The sequence below is a fragment of the Trifolium pratense genome, linkage group LG5 (genome assembly GCF_020283565.1).
Source record: "Trifolium pratense cultivar HEN17-A07 linkage group LG5, ARS_RC_1.1, whole genome shotgun sequence".
NCBI classification, from domain to species: domain Eukaryota; kingdom Viridiplantae; phylum Streptophyta; class Magnoliopsida; order Fabales; family Fabaceae; genus Trifolium; species Trifolium pratense.
In genome coordinates, this window is record NC_060063.1 from 19,311,541 (window position 1) to 19,330,457 (window position 18,917).

Genomic DNA, 18,917 nt, shown 5'->3' on the forward strand with positions numbered 1-18,917 from the left:
CTAACATATTAATAAGGTTGCCTATTTTCTAATAATTTTTACGGGACTATATTTATACTCATATATTGAATACACAGACATAAGTTTTTGGTTATTTTTACAAGACGATGTTTTTACTAATAAATTAATAAACTAGCCTATTTTTTTTCATGATTTCTCCATTATCTATATTTATATATTTTTTTGAACAAAATTTATATTATACTAATACGGATATCTGAGGTTTTTTTGTGATGGTTTTACCATTGTTCTTTTTCTATTTTTTTTTTACCAAATATTATATTTTTTCTGATTATTTTTTTTATCTTTTGAATTACTTTCCAATAAATTATTATTTCATGTTACCAAGTGAAGAGCGGCAACGCCGCGACTCCCGTGCGGACGCACGGGTGTCCAACTAGTTTTTATGAAGTGCATTTGTACATATTCTAACTTATAATTTTCGCTTACGGGCCAGTACTGTTTGTTGTTCCGTGGTATTTAAACTGTGTAATTTAGTTGTAAGTTATCATATGGAAACAAAGTTATAAAACCATGTACAAAATATGATTAGCTCAATAATATTTTAGTTAACATGGAACTTAAATACCATGTAGAAGATTCTGAAACATACTCTATAAATCTAATTGTAAGCTACGTTATTATATGGAAACAAGTAATTTTTCCCCTAATAATCTATAAGCTTCGATGATGCCCTTCTTTCTCCAATTACACTATCTCATGTTGAAGTAAATTCGTACTTCTCTTTTTATTACTAACAACAATACAAGCCTTATATAGGCAATGTCACAACACACAAATAGGCTTAGGCACAAGCAAGGCACGTAGGCCAGCAGCCAAGCTCGCAGGCTTCCAAACCAGGCACGCGCGCGCAGGCCAGCCTTACTTAAGGCCCAAGCAACAATCTAAACAACACTTATACACACAATTAAACTATACAACTAACATAATTGAGCTTCCTAACATTTGCTCCCCTAAATTGAACATCATTTAAGATCAATTTATCAATTCTAGTGTGCACAATCCCAGCTTGTCTCTGTACCTGCTGAAGCTCTCGAAACTCAATGGTTTGGTCATTATGTCTGCAACTTGCTCAAAGGATGAGCAGTGAACCAGCTGAATTTTACCTTCTTTAGTCAGATCCCTTAAGAAATGAAACCTTACATCTATGTGCTTACTTCTTCCATGCATCACAGGGTTCTTGGATAGCTTTATTGATGAGCTATTGTCACATTATATGGTAATGCAACTTTTCTCCCTTGCATCAATTTGAGTCAGAATTCTGGACAGGCAAATTCCTTGACAAGCACTACTAGCTGCAGCAATAAATTCAGCTTCAGTGGTGGATAATGTCATAATTGGTTGCTTCTTAGATGACCATGAAACTGCCTTGGTACCAATCATAAACACATAGCCAAATGTGCTTCTTCTGTCATCAATATCACCAGCATAATCAGAATCAGACCAACCAACCAACTCTTCTCCTTTGCCTCTTTCATACCATAAACCATAGTTAGCTGTTCCTTTCAAGTATCTAAGTATTCTTTTCACAGCAGCCATATGAATTTTAGTAGGTCTTTCCATATATCTTGCCACTAAGCACACAGAAAAAGCAAGATGAGGTCTGGTGGCAAGCAAGTACATCAAACAGCCTACCATTTACTTATAGACTGTTGCATTGCTGGCTTGTCATGTTTCATCTTTCTGCAATTTACTTCCAGGTACAATAGGGTTGCTTACACTGTTACAATCATACATTCCAAATCTCTGCAAGATTTCGACTGCATATTTTTGTTGATACAAAAATATTCCATTACCATCTTGCTTTACTTCCACACCAAGGAAGTATCTCATTTTACCTAAATCAGTCATTGCAAAATTTCTTTCCATGGAGCTCTTGAAATCAGCAAATAACTTTTGATCATTGCCTGTGAAGATCAAGTCATCAACATAGAGACTCAATACTATGATTCTTCCATCCGTTTCACTTTTGACAAATAGGGTATGCTCATGAGGACATTTTTCAAATCCTTCATGATTAAAATAAGCTTCTATCTTGCTGTACCAAGCTCTTGGTGCCTGTTTTAAACCATACAATGACTTTTTTAATCTGTACACCAATTGCTCATTTTCCTTTTGATACCCTAGAGGCTGGTCTACATATACTTCCTCATTGAGTTCTCCATGTAGAAAAGCACTTTTCACATCAAGCTGAAACACATACCAGTCTTTCAAAGCAGCTATAGCAAGAATTGTTCTGATAGTGTCCCACCTTGCAACAGGTGTGATCAGTGCATTTTGGCACATATTTTATGGCTTTGTACTTTGACGTATTGGAAGCTTTTCTAGCCTAATATTAACTTTTTACCATGTTTCTAAACTTTGGGTCATAATTGAGCTCTAATGTATTTCTTTGATTAATTTTCGGATTTAATTGCATGTTGATCCTTCTCAGTCCGCAGGTCATAACTTGAGCTACGAGTATCGGATTGAGGTGTGCGAATATGCGTTGGAAAGACAAGAGAAATAGCTACAACTTTCATGTTAATGCCAGAACCCATTTCGGAGCTTAAAACAGTCAAATATTTACGTTTATGTTCCAGACTTTATGAAAATAATGTAATTTCGGGTCAAACTTATGTTTTTCGACCCGTAGCTTTTTAAGCCCAATTTTCTCTGAGTACTTAAGCAAAAACACAGCTAGGGTTTCAGGGACAATTCAGTCTTCACGCAAAAATAGAGGCTGCTACATTCTCATGGAAAACTAGCAACCCTAGGTTGATCCATTGGTATACGGGAACATCGTTAATGACTTCTTGAGGTTCAATTCTTAATAGTAATTCAGTTTATTTATTTATTGTCTTCTCTTATCAATTCATGCTCTTTATTTATTTATGAAACTTGAATATAGTGATGCTTAATCTCTGTTTCGAGTTATATGTTGTGAGACTTTTCGGATTGATTCATCGCTTGTATGACTAGTTCGAATAGGAATTGATATAGGTTTTTTCGCGCTTAGCAAAAAGGGGTTGGTCGAATTCTGTCATGATACAAACCGTGTTCTAAGTGACGCTTGTTACCCATGGTTAGTTGAACACATTCTTTGCTGAATCGAATGAATTCATATAAAATTGTTTATCGCTTGTATAATCGGTCTTATAAACCAACCAAGACATGAATATATAAACAATATTTTATGTGAACCGAGGATAGAATCATAAACGAAGTTTTCCTAAAACCAATGGATTGATCGTCTTTTTATCAATTGAATTTCTAATACTCTTTCGATCTAAACAAACCCAAAACCCCCCTTCTAATTGTGTTATTCATTGTTCTTATTTTTACTAATTATTAAATTAGAGGTCCTTGTGAGATGACCAAGGTTAACTACCTTGTTACTACTTTTCTTAATTAAAACTTATTTTGATCGCAAAACGACAGTGATCAAGGTACAAACACTTCATTGTAGTCTATGCCTTGTTGCTGAGAGTAACCCTTTGCCACCAATCTTGCTTTGTATTTTTCAATTTTGCCCTGTTCATTGTACTTGGTTTTGTATATCCATTTTACTCCAATTTTCTTTGTACCAGCCGGTAATGCAGTCAGTTCCCAAGTATTATTGCTTTCAATAGCTTCAATTTCAGCATCCATGGCCTTTCTCCAAGTATCATGTTTACATGCCTCTTCATAAGTGACGGAATCAGTGCTAGGTGTGAAGATAGCAAGATTGTGCATCTCAGCTTCATCTGTGACAAAATCATCAAGGTATCCTGGTCTTTTTGAAATTCTTTTATCCAATGGAGGGTTATCTTCTTCATCACTGTCTTCTGAATCTGGAACTATTTGATCAGCCACATCATCATTATGTGCTTCATTTCCATTCATTAGCTCATTGTGATCATCATAACCCTCATTTGCTTCTTCACTATTTTGCTTGTTGAGCAAGCATCTGTGTCAGGGATCACTTCTCTTCCCTTAACTGCTTCAATTTCCTTAATTTCCCAATTCCATTGTTTTGTTTCATCAAATTTCACATCTTTGCTCACCACTATCTTTCTTTTCATGGGATCATACAGTTTATAAGCCTTGGATTCATCACTTATTCCCAAGTAAATGCAGACAATGCTTTGTCATCAAGTTTCTTTCTTAGATTATCAGGTACATGAACATAAGCAATGGAACCAAAAATTTTGAAATGGCTTACTGATGGTTTGATTCCACTCCAGGCCTCCTCTGGTGTGACATCTTTTACTGCAAAAGTAGGGCATCTGTTGAGTATATGTACTGACCAGTTGACTGCTTCAGGCAAAAAATTCTTTGGTACATTCTTATCTTTCAACATGCTTCTTACCATATTCATAATTGTTCTATTCTTCCTCTCAGAAACTCCATTTTGTTGAGGTGTGTAAGCAGCTGTAAGTTGTCTTTTGATTCCTTGAACATCACAGTATTCATTAAATGCAGTAGATGTATATTCACCTCCTCTGTCAGTACTCAAGCATTGTATCTTGAGTTTAGTCTCATTTTCTACCATAGCCTTGAATTTCTGGAAGGCAATGAATGCTTCAGACTTTTCACTCAAGAAATATGTCCATGTTTTTCTGCTCAGATCATCAAAAAAGGTGATGAAGTATCTCTTCTTGCCATTAGATTCAGGATTGATATGGCCACAGATGTCTGAGTGTACTAGCTGCAATTTCTCACTAGCTCTCCAGAGACTTTTCTTTGGCATGGAGTCTCTCTGTTGCGTTCCCTTCACGCAGCTGTCACACTTCTGTTCAGGTTCCTTCACATATGGTAGGCCTTGTACCATCTTCTTCTGAGCCATAATGTTGATCCCTTTGAAGCTTAAGTGTCCATATCTTTGATGCCAGAGCTGAGCATCATTACTTTGAGCTGCTTTGTAACAATTTGGAATCAATACTGGTGCATTGATTATGTACATTCTATTCATTGACATGTGGGTGAACATAATCAATCCCTTTTCTTCATGGTACACTTTACAAGTATCATTCTTGAACACTATTGTGAGATTTTTCTGCTGCAACTGGCCTATACTTAGCAAATTGTTCTTCAAGCCAGGAAGATAGTACACATTAGTGAGAATTTGAACATACCCTGCAATGTATAATTTCAAATTCTCTTTTCCAACTACAACCATTTTGGAATCATCACCCAATTTCACTGAATCTTTGAAACTATCATCATAGTCAAATAACCAATCTTTATTTCCTATCATATGATTACTGCATCCTGAATCTAGAAACCAAATTTCATACTTACTGTCATTGCTGATTTGAGTTGCTTTAGTTCCTTGAGCCATGAGCAAGATTTCTCCAGCCTCATCAAACTCAAATTCAGCATAGTTTGCATTATCTTCCTCCTAATTTGGACATTCAGATTGAAAGTGGCCTAGTTTGTGACATTTGTAGCATTCAATATTTTCTTTATTGAATCTACCTTTGCCACGTCCTCTCCCTCTACCACCATCTCTACCTCCACGTCCTCTGCCTCTGCCACCATTGTTACTCATTTTCAAGATTTGTTCCTCATCTCTCTGACCTTTCATTCTGTGTTCATGAACTAGCAGGCTGCTTTGCAATTGATCCACAGTCCAGGTGGTGACATCGTTTGATTCTTCAATTGAACACGCCACATAGTTGAATCTTGAAGTTAAAGAACGCGAGATCTTTTCAACTACTGTACCTTGAGTCATGGCTTCACCATGCATCTTCATCTTGTTAACAATGGTTAGAGTGCGTGAGAAGTAATCATCAATTGACTCTCCAATCTTCATATTCAGAGATTCATATTCTTTCCTCAGAGCCTGCAACTGTGCTCTTTTTACTTTGGTCGATCCTTGATACTTCAATCGCATAAAATCCCAAATTTCTTTAGCTGTATCCCTAGAAAGAATGGTTTCAAGAACTGTTCGATCAATTGCTTGAAAGAGATAGTTCTTTGCTTTCAAATCTTTCAATCTACTCTCTACTGCTGACTTCAATTGCTCCTGTGTTGCATTTGCAGGTGCTACAATCACGCCATTCTCGATCAAATCCCAATACTCCTTAGAACGCAGCAAATTTTCCATAAGCATGGCCCAATGATCGTAGAAGCCATCGAATCTTGGTATAGAAGGTTGCATATAGTTGCTTGATTCAGCCATGGAAGCTTGAATCAGAGCTTTCTTGAGAAACAGATTATGGTTTTTGCTAGTAACTAACTTTGGTTATTTGTGTAACTAACTTCGGTTATTAGACAAAGATGGGTTTGGATCGTTCCAAAAGGTATACTGATACCAATTGTTGAAGTAAATTCGTACTTCTCTTTTTATTACTAACAACAATACAAGCCTTATATAGGCAATGTCACAACACACAAACAGGCTTAGGCACAAGCAAGGCACGCAGGCCAGCAGCCAAGCTCGCAGGCTTCCAAGCCAGGCATGCGCGCGCAGGCCAGCCTTACTTAAGTCCCAAGCAACAATCTTGTTGTGAATTCGTCTTAAAATCACACCAATAAAAGAACTTGATGTGTGGAGCAATAGAACGGCAACCAATGATTAAGCGGAATAAACAATAATAATAATAATAATAATAATAATAATAATAGATAAACAAGATAAAGGAGAAGAAAGAACATAATACTTGTTTACCCAGTTCGGTCCAATAATGACCTAGTCTGGGGGAGAGAGCAGCCCCTCCGTTCCACTATATCAAACAAGTAACTTTACAAAGAGTTCCAATTGAGTTACAATAATTAATCCTAATTCTACCCAAAAACCCGAATCTCTTCCCGTGGCCAAGAGACTCAATTTGATAAGTGTTTCCCAAGGTGTACCACAAAGATAGTTTGCCCACCCTAGAGTTGTACCAAGAGAAAACTCTTTTTCCTCTCTAAAACCCTAGCCCTTGTGTGGTGGCAAACCCTAATCCTTGTCTCTACATCTCTACTCAATTTTTCTATGAATAAACTGATCCCTATTTATAGAAAAATATATGCCAAAAAATTAGTAACAAATCTGTTTTAAAATAAAACAAATCCAAGTCAGAATATCCTCCAAGAAAAGATTTTTTTCCCAAAAAAAACAGCAAAACAACACATGTTGTCAAAACGCGCTGCGCCTGGGCGTGAGAAGGCAGAATTGATCCCAGTTCTGCACGCCTGGGCGCCAGCTCCCACGCCTGGGCGTGAGCAGGCAGAATCTCCCAAAACCATGATTTTATGACTTCTTGTTACCGAGATTTCAAGGCATATCCAACAATTCTCCACCTTGCCTTTAAATCGATGGTGATCCCATCAACCACCGTGCTGCTCTCTCCATCTTGAATCTTCTATTCAAGATCACCGGATTGTACCTCCCTCTTCGTCCTCGGAATGCCTTCCGCTCTCATGAAGATCTTGCATCCCACTACCATAGGATTTTAGGTAGCCCCACAAGATTCACCGCACCCTCTTCAGACTCCGAAGTGGTCAACTTCGTACCTCCCTGAAGAAACGCTTGCTCCCAACTATCATCGGAATTTTAGATAGTTCAACAAGCTCCACCATCCCTCTTCAGCCCCCGGATTGTGCCTTTTCCGGCCTCCTGAAGAATCGCTTGCCTCCGACTATCCATGGGATTTTGCGATAGCCCTACAAGCCTTCACCACTCTTCGACCCCGGAATGCCTTCCGTACTCTCGAAGTTTTGCTTGGCTCCAAACCAACCTTGGAATTTTAGGCGGTTCCACAAGCTGCAACATCAAACTCTCCTTGTATCCAACTACCTCCAGCAGTCTTACAAGTTACCAAGTCTGATCATATGTTGCTTTCAATTGCCTCCCTGAAGATCCTCTCAAGGTCTTGCACTTCTTCAGCCATAATTGAAACATAACCCACAAGGTCTCCATGGTCATCCCCTTCGGTTCAACAATACCACTCTCCTCCCTATCTCCGATTAGATAACCAAGAGCTAATGTTGACTGTCTACCACTATGGAAGACTCCACCTCAAACTGAGTTTCCACCAAAGTATACCCACCATGATCTCCACCTTGTAACACGCAAGACCTCTTCAATTCCTCTGAAACATACTTCAAGTTATTGTTAGTCTCCAACAATTCCAGTTCAGTTCAACACCTAGTAAACCTTGTTCACTAGTCCAACTAAACTCATGTCACTAACAGGTCCACCCGAAGTCCCACAACTCAACCACATTATGAGAGTCACCACTAGTTATAGATGCATGACCAACTATCTTTGCATCTAAGTTCAGAAACATACCTCACATCGTGTAAAGAAACTCACGATTGTCAAACTTCGTAAGACAAACTGAACCCATACCTTGAACCTTCAAGCTTTCCGTTTTCAAGATGAACGACTCCACCTTCAACTAGCTCTAGAGTCTCAAAGTATTCATTCTTTGACCACATGTGATTGGAGCATCCAACGTCGATGACTCAACACTCCAACGATTCCTAACTTCCACTAGCACCTCCACATAATAATAACGTTGTTGTTTCAGATAGTAACCCGAGTATTCTTAGCACCGCCTCTCCAGGCTGATGTCGAGTATTATTACCACCGCCTCTCCAGGCCGACCATCTTCACCATCTCCATTAACTCGTTATCTTCGAGTCACCGGATAACAACACTCCATGTTTTACCCATCATCCCGAACATTAAAATTGCTTCCATCTTCACTTTCCACAATTCCAAATTGCTTTTGGAAAGTCCCTCGATATCTGACTTATAACCCATGGTGCTCACTTCAAATTGTTCCAATTGCCCCACGGTGGGCGCCAATTGTTGTGAATTCGTCGTAAAATCACACCAATAAAAGAACTTGATGTGTGGAGCAATAGAACGGCAACCAATGATTAAGCGGAATAAACAATAATAATAATAATAATAGATAAACAAGATAAAGGAGAAGAAAGAACACAATATTTGTTTACCCAGTTCGGTCCAATAATGACCTAGTCTGGGGGAGAGAGCAGCCCCTCCGTTCCACTATATCAAACAAGTAACTTTACAAAGAGTTCCAATTGAGTTACAAGAATTAATCCTAATTCTACCCAAAAACCCGAATCTCTTCCCGTGGCCAAGAGACTCAATTTGATAAGTGTTTCCCAAGGTGTACCACAAAGATAGTTTGCCCACCCTAGAGTTGTACCAAGAGAAAACTCTTTTTCCTCTCTAAAACCCTAGCCCTTGTGTGGTGGCAAACCCTAATCCTTGTCTCTACATCTCTACTCAATTTTTCTATGAATAAAGTGATCCCTATTTATAGAAAAATATATGCCAAAAAATTAGTAACAAATCTGTTTTAAAATAAAACAAATCCAAGTCAGAATATCCTCCAAGAAAAGATTTTTTCCCAAAAAAACAGCAAAACAACACATGCTGTCAAAACGCGCTGCGCCTGGGCGTGAGCTCCCACGCCTGGGCGTGAGAAGGCAGAATTGATCCCAGTTCTGCACGCCTGGGCGCCAGCTCCCACGCCTGGGCGTGAGCAGGCAGAATCTCCCAAAACCATGATTTTCTGACTTCTTGTTACCGAGATTTCAAGGCATATCCAACAAATCTAAACAACACTTATACACACAATTAAACTATACAACTAACATAATTGAGCTTCCTAACATCTCATAGTCACTTATTTATGTACACAAATTTTCTATTTTAGGTGTAATTATTTTCTCTTTCTTTTTTATATTGCACTCGTTACTCATATATATGAATTTACAATCCTTTCATGTTCTTTCATGATCGCAATCATAGATATTATTACTTACAATTTTAGGTGTAATTTTTAAGCAAGCAATTTGTTTATTTTAGGTGTAATTCTTTTTTATTTCTTTAATTTTTTTATAGGTATAGATTATTGGTATTAAATCTGTCATTCTCAATAAGAAGGCTCCGAAAATTTGGAAACTGACTGTCACTTAAATAAAGACGACCAATAATTTCCTTAAGATATTGATATATTCAACTCTTATCCTGAAACACCTAATATATATGTTTAAAACTTTGTCAGGTACAACAATTAAATGGAAAATCGAAGAACTCAACAATCGAGGGAACATCAAAGGGAAAGAAGGGCACAATATGAAAGAAATATAAGACAAAGAATGAACAGTGAGCAAAGACAACGAGAGCTATTAAGAAGGCGAGAGAATTATAATCAAAGAAAAAATAAGGGGAAACAAGTGGAAACATCTACTAATAATGATGTTGCTTCGAGAGTGCCATTCCAAAATCTTACAAATATGAATTTTTCAAGTACAAGGTTTCAAGGAACCCATGACTTCGAAGCTGGACCAAGTGTTAGGCCTAATAACACTACAAGAAAACATCAATTTACCGACAAAATTTATTGGCGGTTTGGGCCCTCTGTAAGTTTCTGGCGGCCTAAGCCCCTTGTATGGAATTTGATGAAAATTTTGACGAAGCTCAAATACTTGATGTGCCTTTGGAAGGCGCGGCTAATGATACATCGTCACGCAGTCGTCGTCAAGGTACATTCTTGAGTACTTCAAATTTTGTCCTAATATACTCAATTATTCTTTATTTTTCAATATTTATTTACGATTTATACTTACAATTAGTACCTTTTAAACTTAGTCTTATAAAGTTCAATCATCTATTTGAACCTCTTTAGATGTTATAGCTTATACATAGTTTGACCCCTCACTTTCTAAAAGACTCAAGTTTTAAAACTTCATAACTAATAAAAAAAATCTCATAAGTTATACATAGTTTGGTCCCTCACTTTCTAAAAGACTGAAGTTTTAAAAAGCCATAATTAATTAAAAATCTCATTTGACAAGGAACATTAACTTTTTGCTTATCTTCTGTTTTTTCGAGTACTCCTTTTTTCAATAGGTAATGTTACAAATAAAATCACATTCCAACAAATCCTAAGGTCATGTAAATGACGACCGATCAAGACACACAAAATCACATTCTAACAAATATTTAGTTTTTATAATAAAATGTTCATAAAATATATTAGTCTTAATAGACGAAATTTCATTTTTTTTCATATAGATAACAAAAAAATTCCCCATATTCACACAAAAGATCAACCACTACAATAATTTGACTGCTACCTACGGAAAAATCTGTCACTAAAGCTCAAAAACCATAGTTATAGACACTGCCCGACTTTGACTTCTACCTACGGATTTATGACCGTCTGTCTAATGGCTGTCAGTAAAGCTTTTCGACCTTTAGCTACGGTTTTGTATGTAAGTACAGTCTAGAAAGCAGTTTATAAAAATAATACTCTACCCACAGTTTTTCCTGTCACTACAAGTAACCATTAATTTTATAATTTAATTTTGATACTACTGTACATCAAATGAATAAATTATTTAAATTTATGAACAACAAATAATCAAAAATTACTTTATTGAATTAATTCATAAATCAACAAACAATATAACAACTAAAACATATGTATGAATTAGTTAAATGGAATATAACAATACAATGTTAAATTATTATTTATTATTATTGTTATTCATCTTATCTATTGTAATGGAATATAACAATACAATGTTAAATAATATTGTTATGTATAGATTCCTAAAAATAACAAAATGCATTAAAGTTTAACTTATTTATACTATGCGAATTATTAAAAATTATTAACAGTTAAACTTCACAACAAACAGCTTCATGGGGAAATTATCAAGCAAGACACAATGTTGCGAGAAATTTTCAAAGTAACGTCAGAATGACAAAATGTCAATTACCTCCCCCAGCAGCATGTAGACATTGGAATGCAAGGTTATTTTACCATGAATCACGTGCCATGTGCTGTAATGGCGGAAATGTCTCATTTTCAATAGTTAGTGCTCCTCCAGAATTGCTACAACTATTTGTAGATGGTTCGGCTAACGGAATTCATTTTAGGAAAAATATTAGAAGTTACAACCACGTACTTTCATTCACTTCAATTGGTGTACATGTTGATGAAAGCATACTTGCAACTGGTCGTGGTATATACACATTCCGTGCTCAAGGTTCTTTTTATCACAACATAGGAAGTTTTTATCCAAATCATGGTAGCTGTTCTGGACTGGGCCAAGAGCTGGCCCAATCACTTATGCCCGACATTTGGGGCATGGCCCAACAAGGGGAGACCTCCCCGACACGTCAGCCAATGACGTGTCCTGCTCGACATAACGGATTAGCTCCACGCTAATCACGTGCTCGTCTATCCATGCACGATGACTCATTCGGCCTTAGCTTAACAGCTAAGCAGCACGTTTAGCACGTGCTCCTTTATCCAGCCACAGCTGTCACGGAGCTTATCCCTTACCCGCGAATAGCGGAACGGCTCCAACCAAGATAGAGGCAAAATAACGGCCTTCCCCTACGATACAGGGACTATCTTGGCAGTTGAGTCTATTGGGCCGGTTATCCCGGCCCAATAGACCAACCTTTGGCCCAGCGCTGGGGGCACTATATAAGCTCTCCTAGACAGGAGAGCCAGGTATTCTAATTCATTCTATACCATACTTTCTCTCTCTTCTTTGTATCTCTCTTGTTCACCTTGCTGACTTAGGCATCGGAGCACCTGCAGGTACAAACCCCCCCTTCGGTGTGGAAGCTTGCTCAACGGACCGGCCTTCGAACCTATTCTGATCACCAGGTACGATCAGTGGCGCCGTCTGTGGGGAACTGAGTTCCTCCCCTTCTTTAATCTTTCCTAAAGAAACAAAGATCAAAACCGATTCCGTTCTTCAACAACTTTCATCATGGCTAGTTCATCACAGCAACTCAACACCGACGCCGGCGACGACAACGTGCTCAACGTTCCACCCTCTTCGCCGCCGCAGCATAACACCGTCCTATCACCGGTGCGCGACGATACCACCGTGACACGCGGTCCAGAAACCGACTCCCGCGACGGACGGGAGGCCTCACTCTCTTCCGATGAAGAAGACGTCGAGATCCTAACCGATCGTCGGATGGGCAAACGCCCGCAATTGAAGCAAGAAGCTCCGGCAAACAACGCCGAACAGCCCGCCGTCTTGGCCAACTCTGAGGTCGCAGCCTTGATCGCTGCCCTCAAACAAACAACAGAGGCCATGCAGGCTCAAAATCGTCGACTGGACGAGCAGAGCGAAAGAATCGCCGCGCTGGAGAAAAGCCGGCGTCGCAGAAAGACCAACTCTCCCCCGCGGAGACACCAGGCTACTCCTTCCCCTCCCCGACCGGCGGCCGTCAAACATCGACGCCCCGACTTAGAGAGGGTCGAAGTTACTCCTCGGAAGAGGGACCGTACTCCTCCACATCGCGAGGGTAGGCTCTCCCCGGGCAAGAAAGGAAAACACGAAGCCCCGCGCCGCCATTCACCTCAAGGGTTGACGAACATGGCCAAGCATGGCGCGTCGGGCAGCTATCGTCCACGCAAATCTCGCAGTCCAACGCCCATGCCCGGCGATTATTCTCCCCGGTCTTCCGAGGACCATTCTCCCAACGGGAGCGACGAGGGCGATCCCCGATGCCCTCTTTCCAGAGACATCTTAAAGAAACATATTCCAAAGGGTTTCGAGAGACCTCCTACGCTCCCCGCGTATGATGGTTTGACCGACCCCGACGATCACATAGCCAATGTCAACGCGAACCTGGATTTCAGGAACATTAGCGGTGCCATTAGGTGCAGACTGTTCCCAACCACGCTGAGGAAGGGAGCAATGGCATGGTACCAAAGCCTGCCCCCTCAATCCATCCATTCATGGAGGGATCTTACTGAACAGTTTTCCAGACACTTCACTGCTTCCCGCAAGCATCCAAAGACTGTGCACGCCTTGGAGGCCATATACCAAGCCGAGGAAGAAACTCTCCGCAATTTCGTCGAGAGGTTCAATAAAGAGGCCGTGCAGGTCGAGACGACCGACGACATGAAGAAATACTTGCTGCAGAGGGGCCTTCGCCCGGGCAGCGATTTTGCTAAAGCTGTGGGCATAGAAAAACCACCCACCTGGGACGACCTCCTCCTAAAAGCTCAAAAGTACATCGACTACGAGGAGGTCCAGGCAGCTGATGTCGCTCGCCTTGCCCGACCTGGGAGCAACCACCCTGCCCGCGAGTCCACCCACAGGAACGATGACAGGGGAAGCGACCGGGGACATGATAGAGGCGGCGATCGGGGCGGCGAGAGGGGCAGAGACAGAAGGAGGGGCGACAGGCGTGAATCTCGTGGCCCTCCAAGCACATTCGCCACATACACCCCCCTCGTCAAGTCACGGGGAGAAATCTTTGCTGAAGTTCACATCTCTGAGTTTAACAGAGCGAATGTAAAACAGCCTAAGCCGACTCCCCTGAAGCCCGGCCAAGACAAGAATAGGTATTGCAGATACCACAAGAGTTACGGTCACAGGACCGACGATTGCATCCAGCTGAAGGATGCTATCGAAATATTAATAAGAAACGGACAGTTACGAGAGTTCGTGAAGAGAAACAATGACCCTCGACCAGAGGCCGCGGAGACTCGCGCCGTCGAAGAGGTAGTTCCCCCACCAGTCGGGCAGAGTGGCACCAAGCAGATTGCCATGAGCGTCTCCCGGCCAGAAGACTTTGCTATCCCCAGCGGTTTTGGGGACACCCATACTAGTCCTACGCTTACCACGGGGGACTACTTCACAGACTCACTCGTCATATCCGGCGGTCACATGGACAAGCACACCGTCGGATCAATAAAAAGAAAATTCGAGGATCTCATAAATACGTCCTCGAATATGAACGCCACGCTGGACAAGGCGAAGGGGCGATCAATGCCTTTAGCCTTCTATCGAGAAGAGCTGCCCGGTGGGACAGCCAATTTCCAAATTCCCCTCCTCGTCCGGGCAGACATGGCCAACATGGACGTTCGTCGGGTCCTCATCGATCCGGGGAGCTCCTGCGACATCATGTACGCCAGTTTGTTCAGAACCTTACAGCTGGACGAGACACATCTCACCCCGTACTTGGGCTCAGATCTCACAGGATTCAATGGAGCAACTACTAGGCCTTGGGGTTATGTCGACCTGATCGTCACCTTTGGCTCCGAAGAGACTGCTAAGTCGATCAGGGTGAAATTCTTGGTCGTGGACTGCCCTTGCCTCTACCAGTGCATCATCGGCAGGACGGCCATAGCAGACCTGGTTGCTGTCCCCTCCACTGCCCACTTGAAGATGAAGTATTATACTCACAAAGGGCAGGTTGCTACTCTACACGGGGACATTGAAGCTGCAAGAAGGTGCTTTGACGCAGCCTCCAAAGGCAACAACTTCATCGGCAAAGCTCCTGAGCCGAAAAAGCAAAAACCCTCCTCGGAAGCGCCATCAAAGCCTTCCCCGGAAGCATCATCAAGTCTGCCAGCCCCAAATGTGAGCTCTGTTGACCTCGACAGCCGCACCTCCAAGAAAGAGCATAAGGAGGAGAAAAAGTTAAAGAAGGAGGAGAAGGAGGACGACGAGGCGAGCAAAGAACATTATCGCCCCATTCCAGATGGAGATTTCGAGATAGTCCAGTTTGGCGAGGATCCAGAAAAAGGAGTCAAGATTGGGACAGGGCTCCCCGAGTTGGCGAGGAAGCAGCTGAAAGCCTGCCTTAGAGAAAATGCTGACTTGTTCGCATGGCACGCTGCCGACATGCCCGGGCTGGATCCAAACATCGCTTGTCATCAACTTACTGTCGACCCACTTGCTAGTGCTGTAGTGCAACGTAGGCGTAGGCAGTCTCCCGAAAAAGCGGAGGCTGCTGAAAAAGCTGTAAAAGACCTCCTAGAGGCAAATTTTATTTCTGAAGCCAGATACACTACCTGGTTGTCAAACGTTGTACTAGTTAAAAAATCTAATGGAAAATGGCGCATGTGTGTTGACTATACCGATCTCAATAGGGCTTGCCCTAAAGATTCCTATCCTTTACCTTGCATTGATAAATTAGTCGATAATTCTTCTGGCTTTAAATTATTGTCTTTTATGGATGCATATTCAGGATACAACCAAATCCCAATGGCTGTGGCCGACAGGGGAAAAACAGCTTTCATGACCGAGTCGGGCAACTATTACTACAACGTAATGCCCTTCGGTCTAAAAAACGCTGGTGCTACATACCAGCGGATGATGAACAAAGTATTCCGGGCAGAAATAGGCGACATGCTCGAAGTCTACATGGACGACATGATCGTAAAATCCCACGAGGAAATCGACCATACCGCCCACCTACGTAAGGTCTTCGAGCAGGCCAGAAAACACAACATGCGATTCAACCCAGAAAAGTGCACCTTCGGGGTACGAGCAGGAAAGTTCCTCGGATTCTACCTAACAGAACGAGGAATCGAAGCCAACCCCGACAAATGTCGTGCATTTACGGAGCTCCCAACTCCGAGCAACAAAAAATCCATACAAACCTTGAACGGAATGCTGACCTCATTGTCTCGCTTCGTAGCAAAATCTGCTCAACACGCATTACCACTTTTCAAATTACTAAGGAAAGAAGCTGTGTTCGAATGGACGGACGAGTGCGAGCAGGCCCTCCAACATCTTAAGAAGGCCCTGTCCGAAACCCCAGTCCTCTCGCGCCCGGATGTCGAGGAAGTGTTATACATCTACCTCTCCGTCGCATCCGAGGCCGTCAGCGCAGCCCTTGTCCGCGAAACAACGGAAGGACAAAAACCAGTGTACTTCACGAGCAAGGCTCTACAGGGGCCCGAACTCAGATATACACAAATCGAAAAGGTGGCCCTCGCCTTGATCAACGCAGCAAGAAGACTACGTCACTACTTCCTAGCACACACAATCATAGTACGAACCGACCAACCCATCAAATCATTGCTTGGTCGACCAGACATGGCGGGCAGGATGCTCAAATGGTCCCTCGAGCTTTCCGAATTCGACATTCGTTACGAAAGCAGGAAAGCGCTAAAATCACAAGTCCTAGCAGACTTTGTGGCCGAAATGACGAGTCCAGCCTCCTCGACAAGCGAGGCAGACAAATGGACAATATTCGTCGACGGAGCGTCAAGCTCCACGGGAGCAGGGGCAGGAATTATCCGGGAAAACGAAAATGGGATCATCATCGAAGTGTCCCTAGCACTATCCTTCCCGACATCAAATAACCAAGCAGAATACGAAGCCTTCCTAGCAGGGCTACGGTTGGCCGAGGACATGGAGGCAAAAGAAGTAAAAATTTTCACAGACTCACAACTTGTTGCCTCACAAGTATTGGGAGAATATCAAGCCAAAAATGATAATCTCTCTGAATACCTAGCATTAGTGAAGGAAAAAATCACTAAGTTCGAATCCGTGGAGGTGCAACACGTTCCGCGCGAGCACAACAAACGGGCAGATATCCTGTCCAAACTGGCGAGCACAAAAAAGAAAGGCGGAAACAAATCCGTCATTCAGGAAGTACTCCCCCGACCAAGCATCGAGAAGGCGAGCAACGTCCTCGACATAAATGTCATTGGCGACCAAAACTGCTGGATGACCCCCGTATACAATTTCCTCGCGAATGGAACCCTCCCTGACGATCAGAAAGAGGCAGCAATAATTAGACGTCGAGCATGCGCATATGTCGTCCTCGACGGAAAGTTATATAGAAGAGGATTCTCAATCCCACTCCTTAAATGTGTCGACGAGGAAACGGTCGACTATATCTTGCGCGAGGTACACGAGGGAATCAACGCCCAGCATCTGGGAGGAAGATCGCTGGCCAGGAAAGCTCTTCGAGCAGGATACTACTGGCCCACCATGCAGCAAGACGCAAAGGACCATGTGAAGAAATGCGACAAATGTCAACGACACGGGGACATGCACCTAGCTCCTCCCCACGAACTCAAATCTTTGTCGTCACCATGGCCCTTCGCTTGGTGGGGCATGGACATACTTGGCCCCTTCACAAAGGGACTCCACCAAAATAAATTTCTAATAGTCGCCGTGGACTACTTTACCAAATGGGTAGAGGCTGAACCTCTCTCCGACATAACATCGTTCAGGATACTCCGTTTCTTCAAACGCGACGTACTCTGCCGGTTTGGGATACCACAAGCCGTCGTCACGGACAACGGGACACAATTCACGGACAAGGGATTCCAAGACTTCCTCGCTGCCCTGGGGACCAAACAACATTTCACTTCCGTGGAACATCCCCAAACTAACGGGCAAGCCGAGGCCGCCAACAGAGTAATCCTGCGCGGCCTAAGACGAAGACTGGACCAAAATAAAAAGAAATGGGTCGAGGAGCTCGAAAGCGTCCTTTGGGCCTATCGCACAACACCACACTCCACAACCGGGGAGACTCCATTTAGAATGGTATATGGAACAGAAGCAGTCATCCCCGTGGAGGTGGGCGAGCCATCTCGCCGAACCGAGCAACCGCTCGAAGAAGAAATGAACGACGAAGCTCTCCGTGAAGAGCTTGATCTCGTCGAAGAGATCCGCACGGGGGCATCCCTTCGGGAAGCCACCCTTAAACAAAAAATAGCTGCCCGACATGACGTCAAAGTCATCAAAAGAGAATTTGAAGTGGGCAGCCTCGTCTTAAGACGAAATGCTAAGGACTCCCAGGATGGTAAATTGGCGGCCAACTGGGAAGGACCATATCGCGTCATTGACAAAACAGAAAATGGCGCGTATTATCTCGAGGATCTTCGAGGAAAGAAACTTCCTCGACCTTGGAACGCCCAAAAATTAAAACAATATTACAGCTAAGTTATTGCCGAACTAAAAAAAAAAAAAAAAACATACTCTCAAAAGAGGCTGCTCGGATCCTCAAGCAACGAGCCCGACAGCAAGACAACGGAGAGCACGCGGGCACACGTGCTCGATCCAATTATTGGAAAGGAGATACTTTGGCTCAAGCATCTCCCCGACAAGGATGACCTTTAAGACAAGCTCCTCGTCTTTCGTGCCAAGGCTTAACGCCCAGCTCGCGA

General features: G+C 42.3%; 1 protein-coding gene across 1 annotated transcript; it reads right to left on the minus strand.

The window, feature by feature from the left end:
- Nucleotides 1-1,233: 1,233 nt before the first annotated feature.
- Nucleotides 1,234-1,659, minus strand: LOC123886192 (secreted RxLR effector protein 161-like). The gene has a single exon (XM_045935526.1). It carries the CDS (start codon nucleotides 1,657-1,659, stop codon nucleotides 1,234-1,236), a length of 426 nt encoding a protein of 141 aa, XP_045791482.1.
- Nucleotides 1,660-18,917: the final 17,258 nt, after the last annotated feature.

Bases quoted from the DNA above. Each gene is read 5' to 3' on its own strand.
- LOC123886192 (XM_045935526.1), bottom strand. From the start codon at position 1,659: ATGGTAGGCTGTTTGATGTACTTGCTTGCCACCAGACCTCATCTTGCT.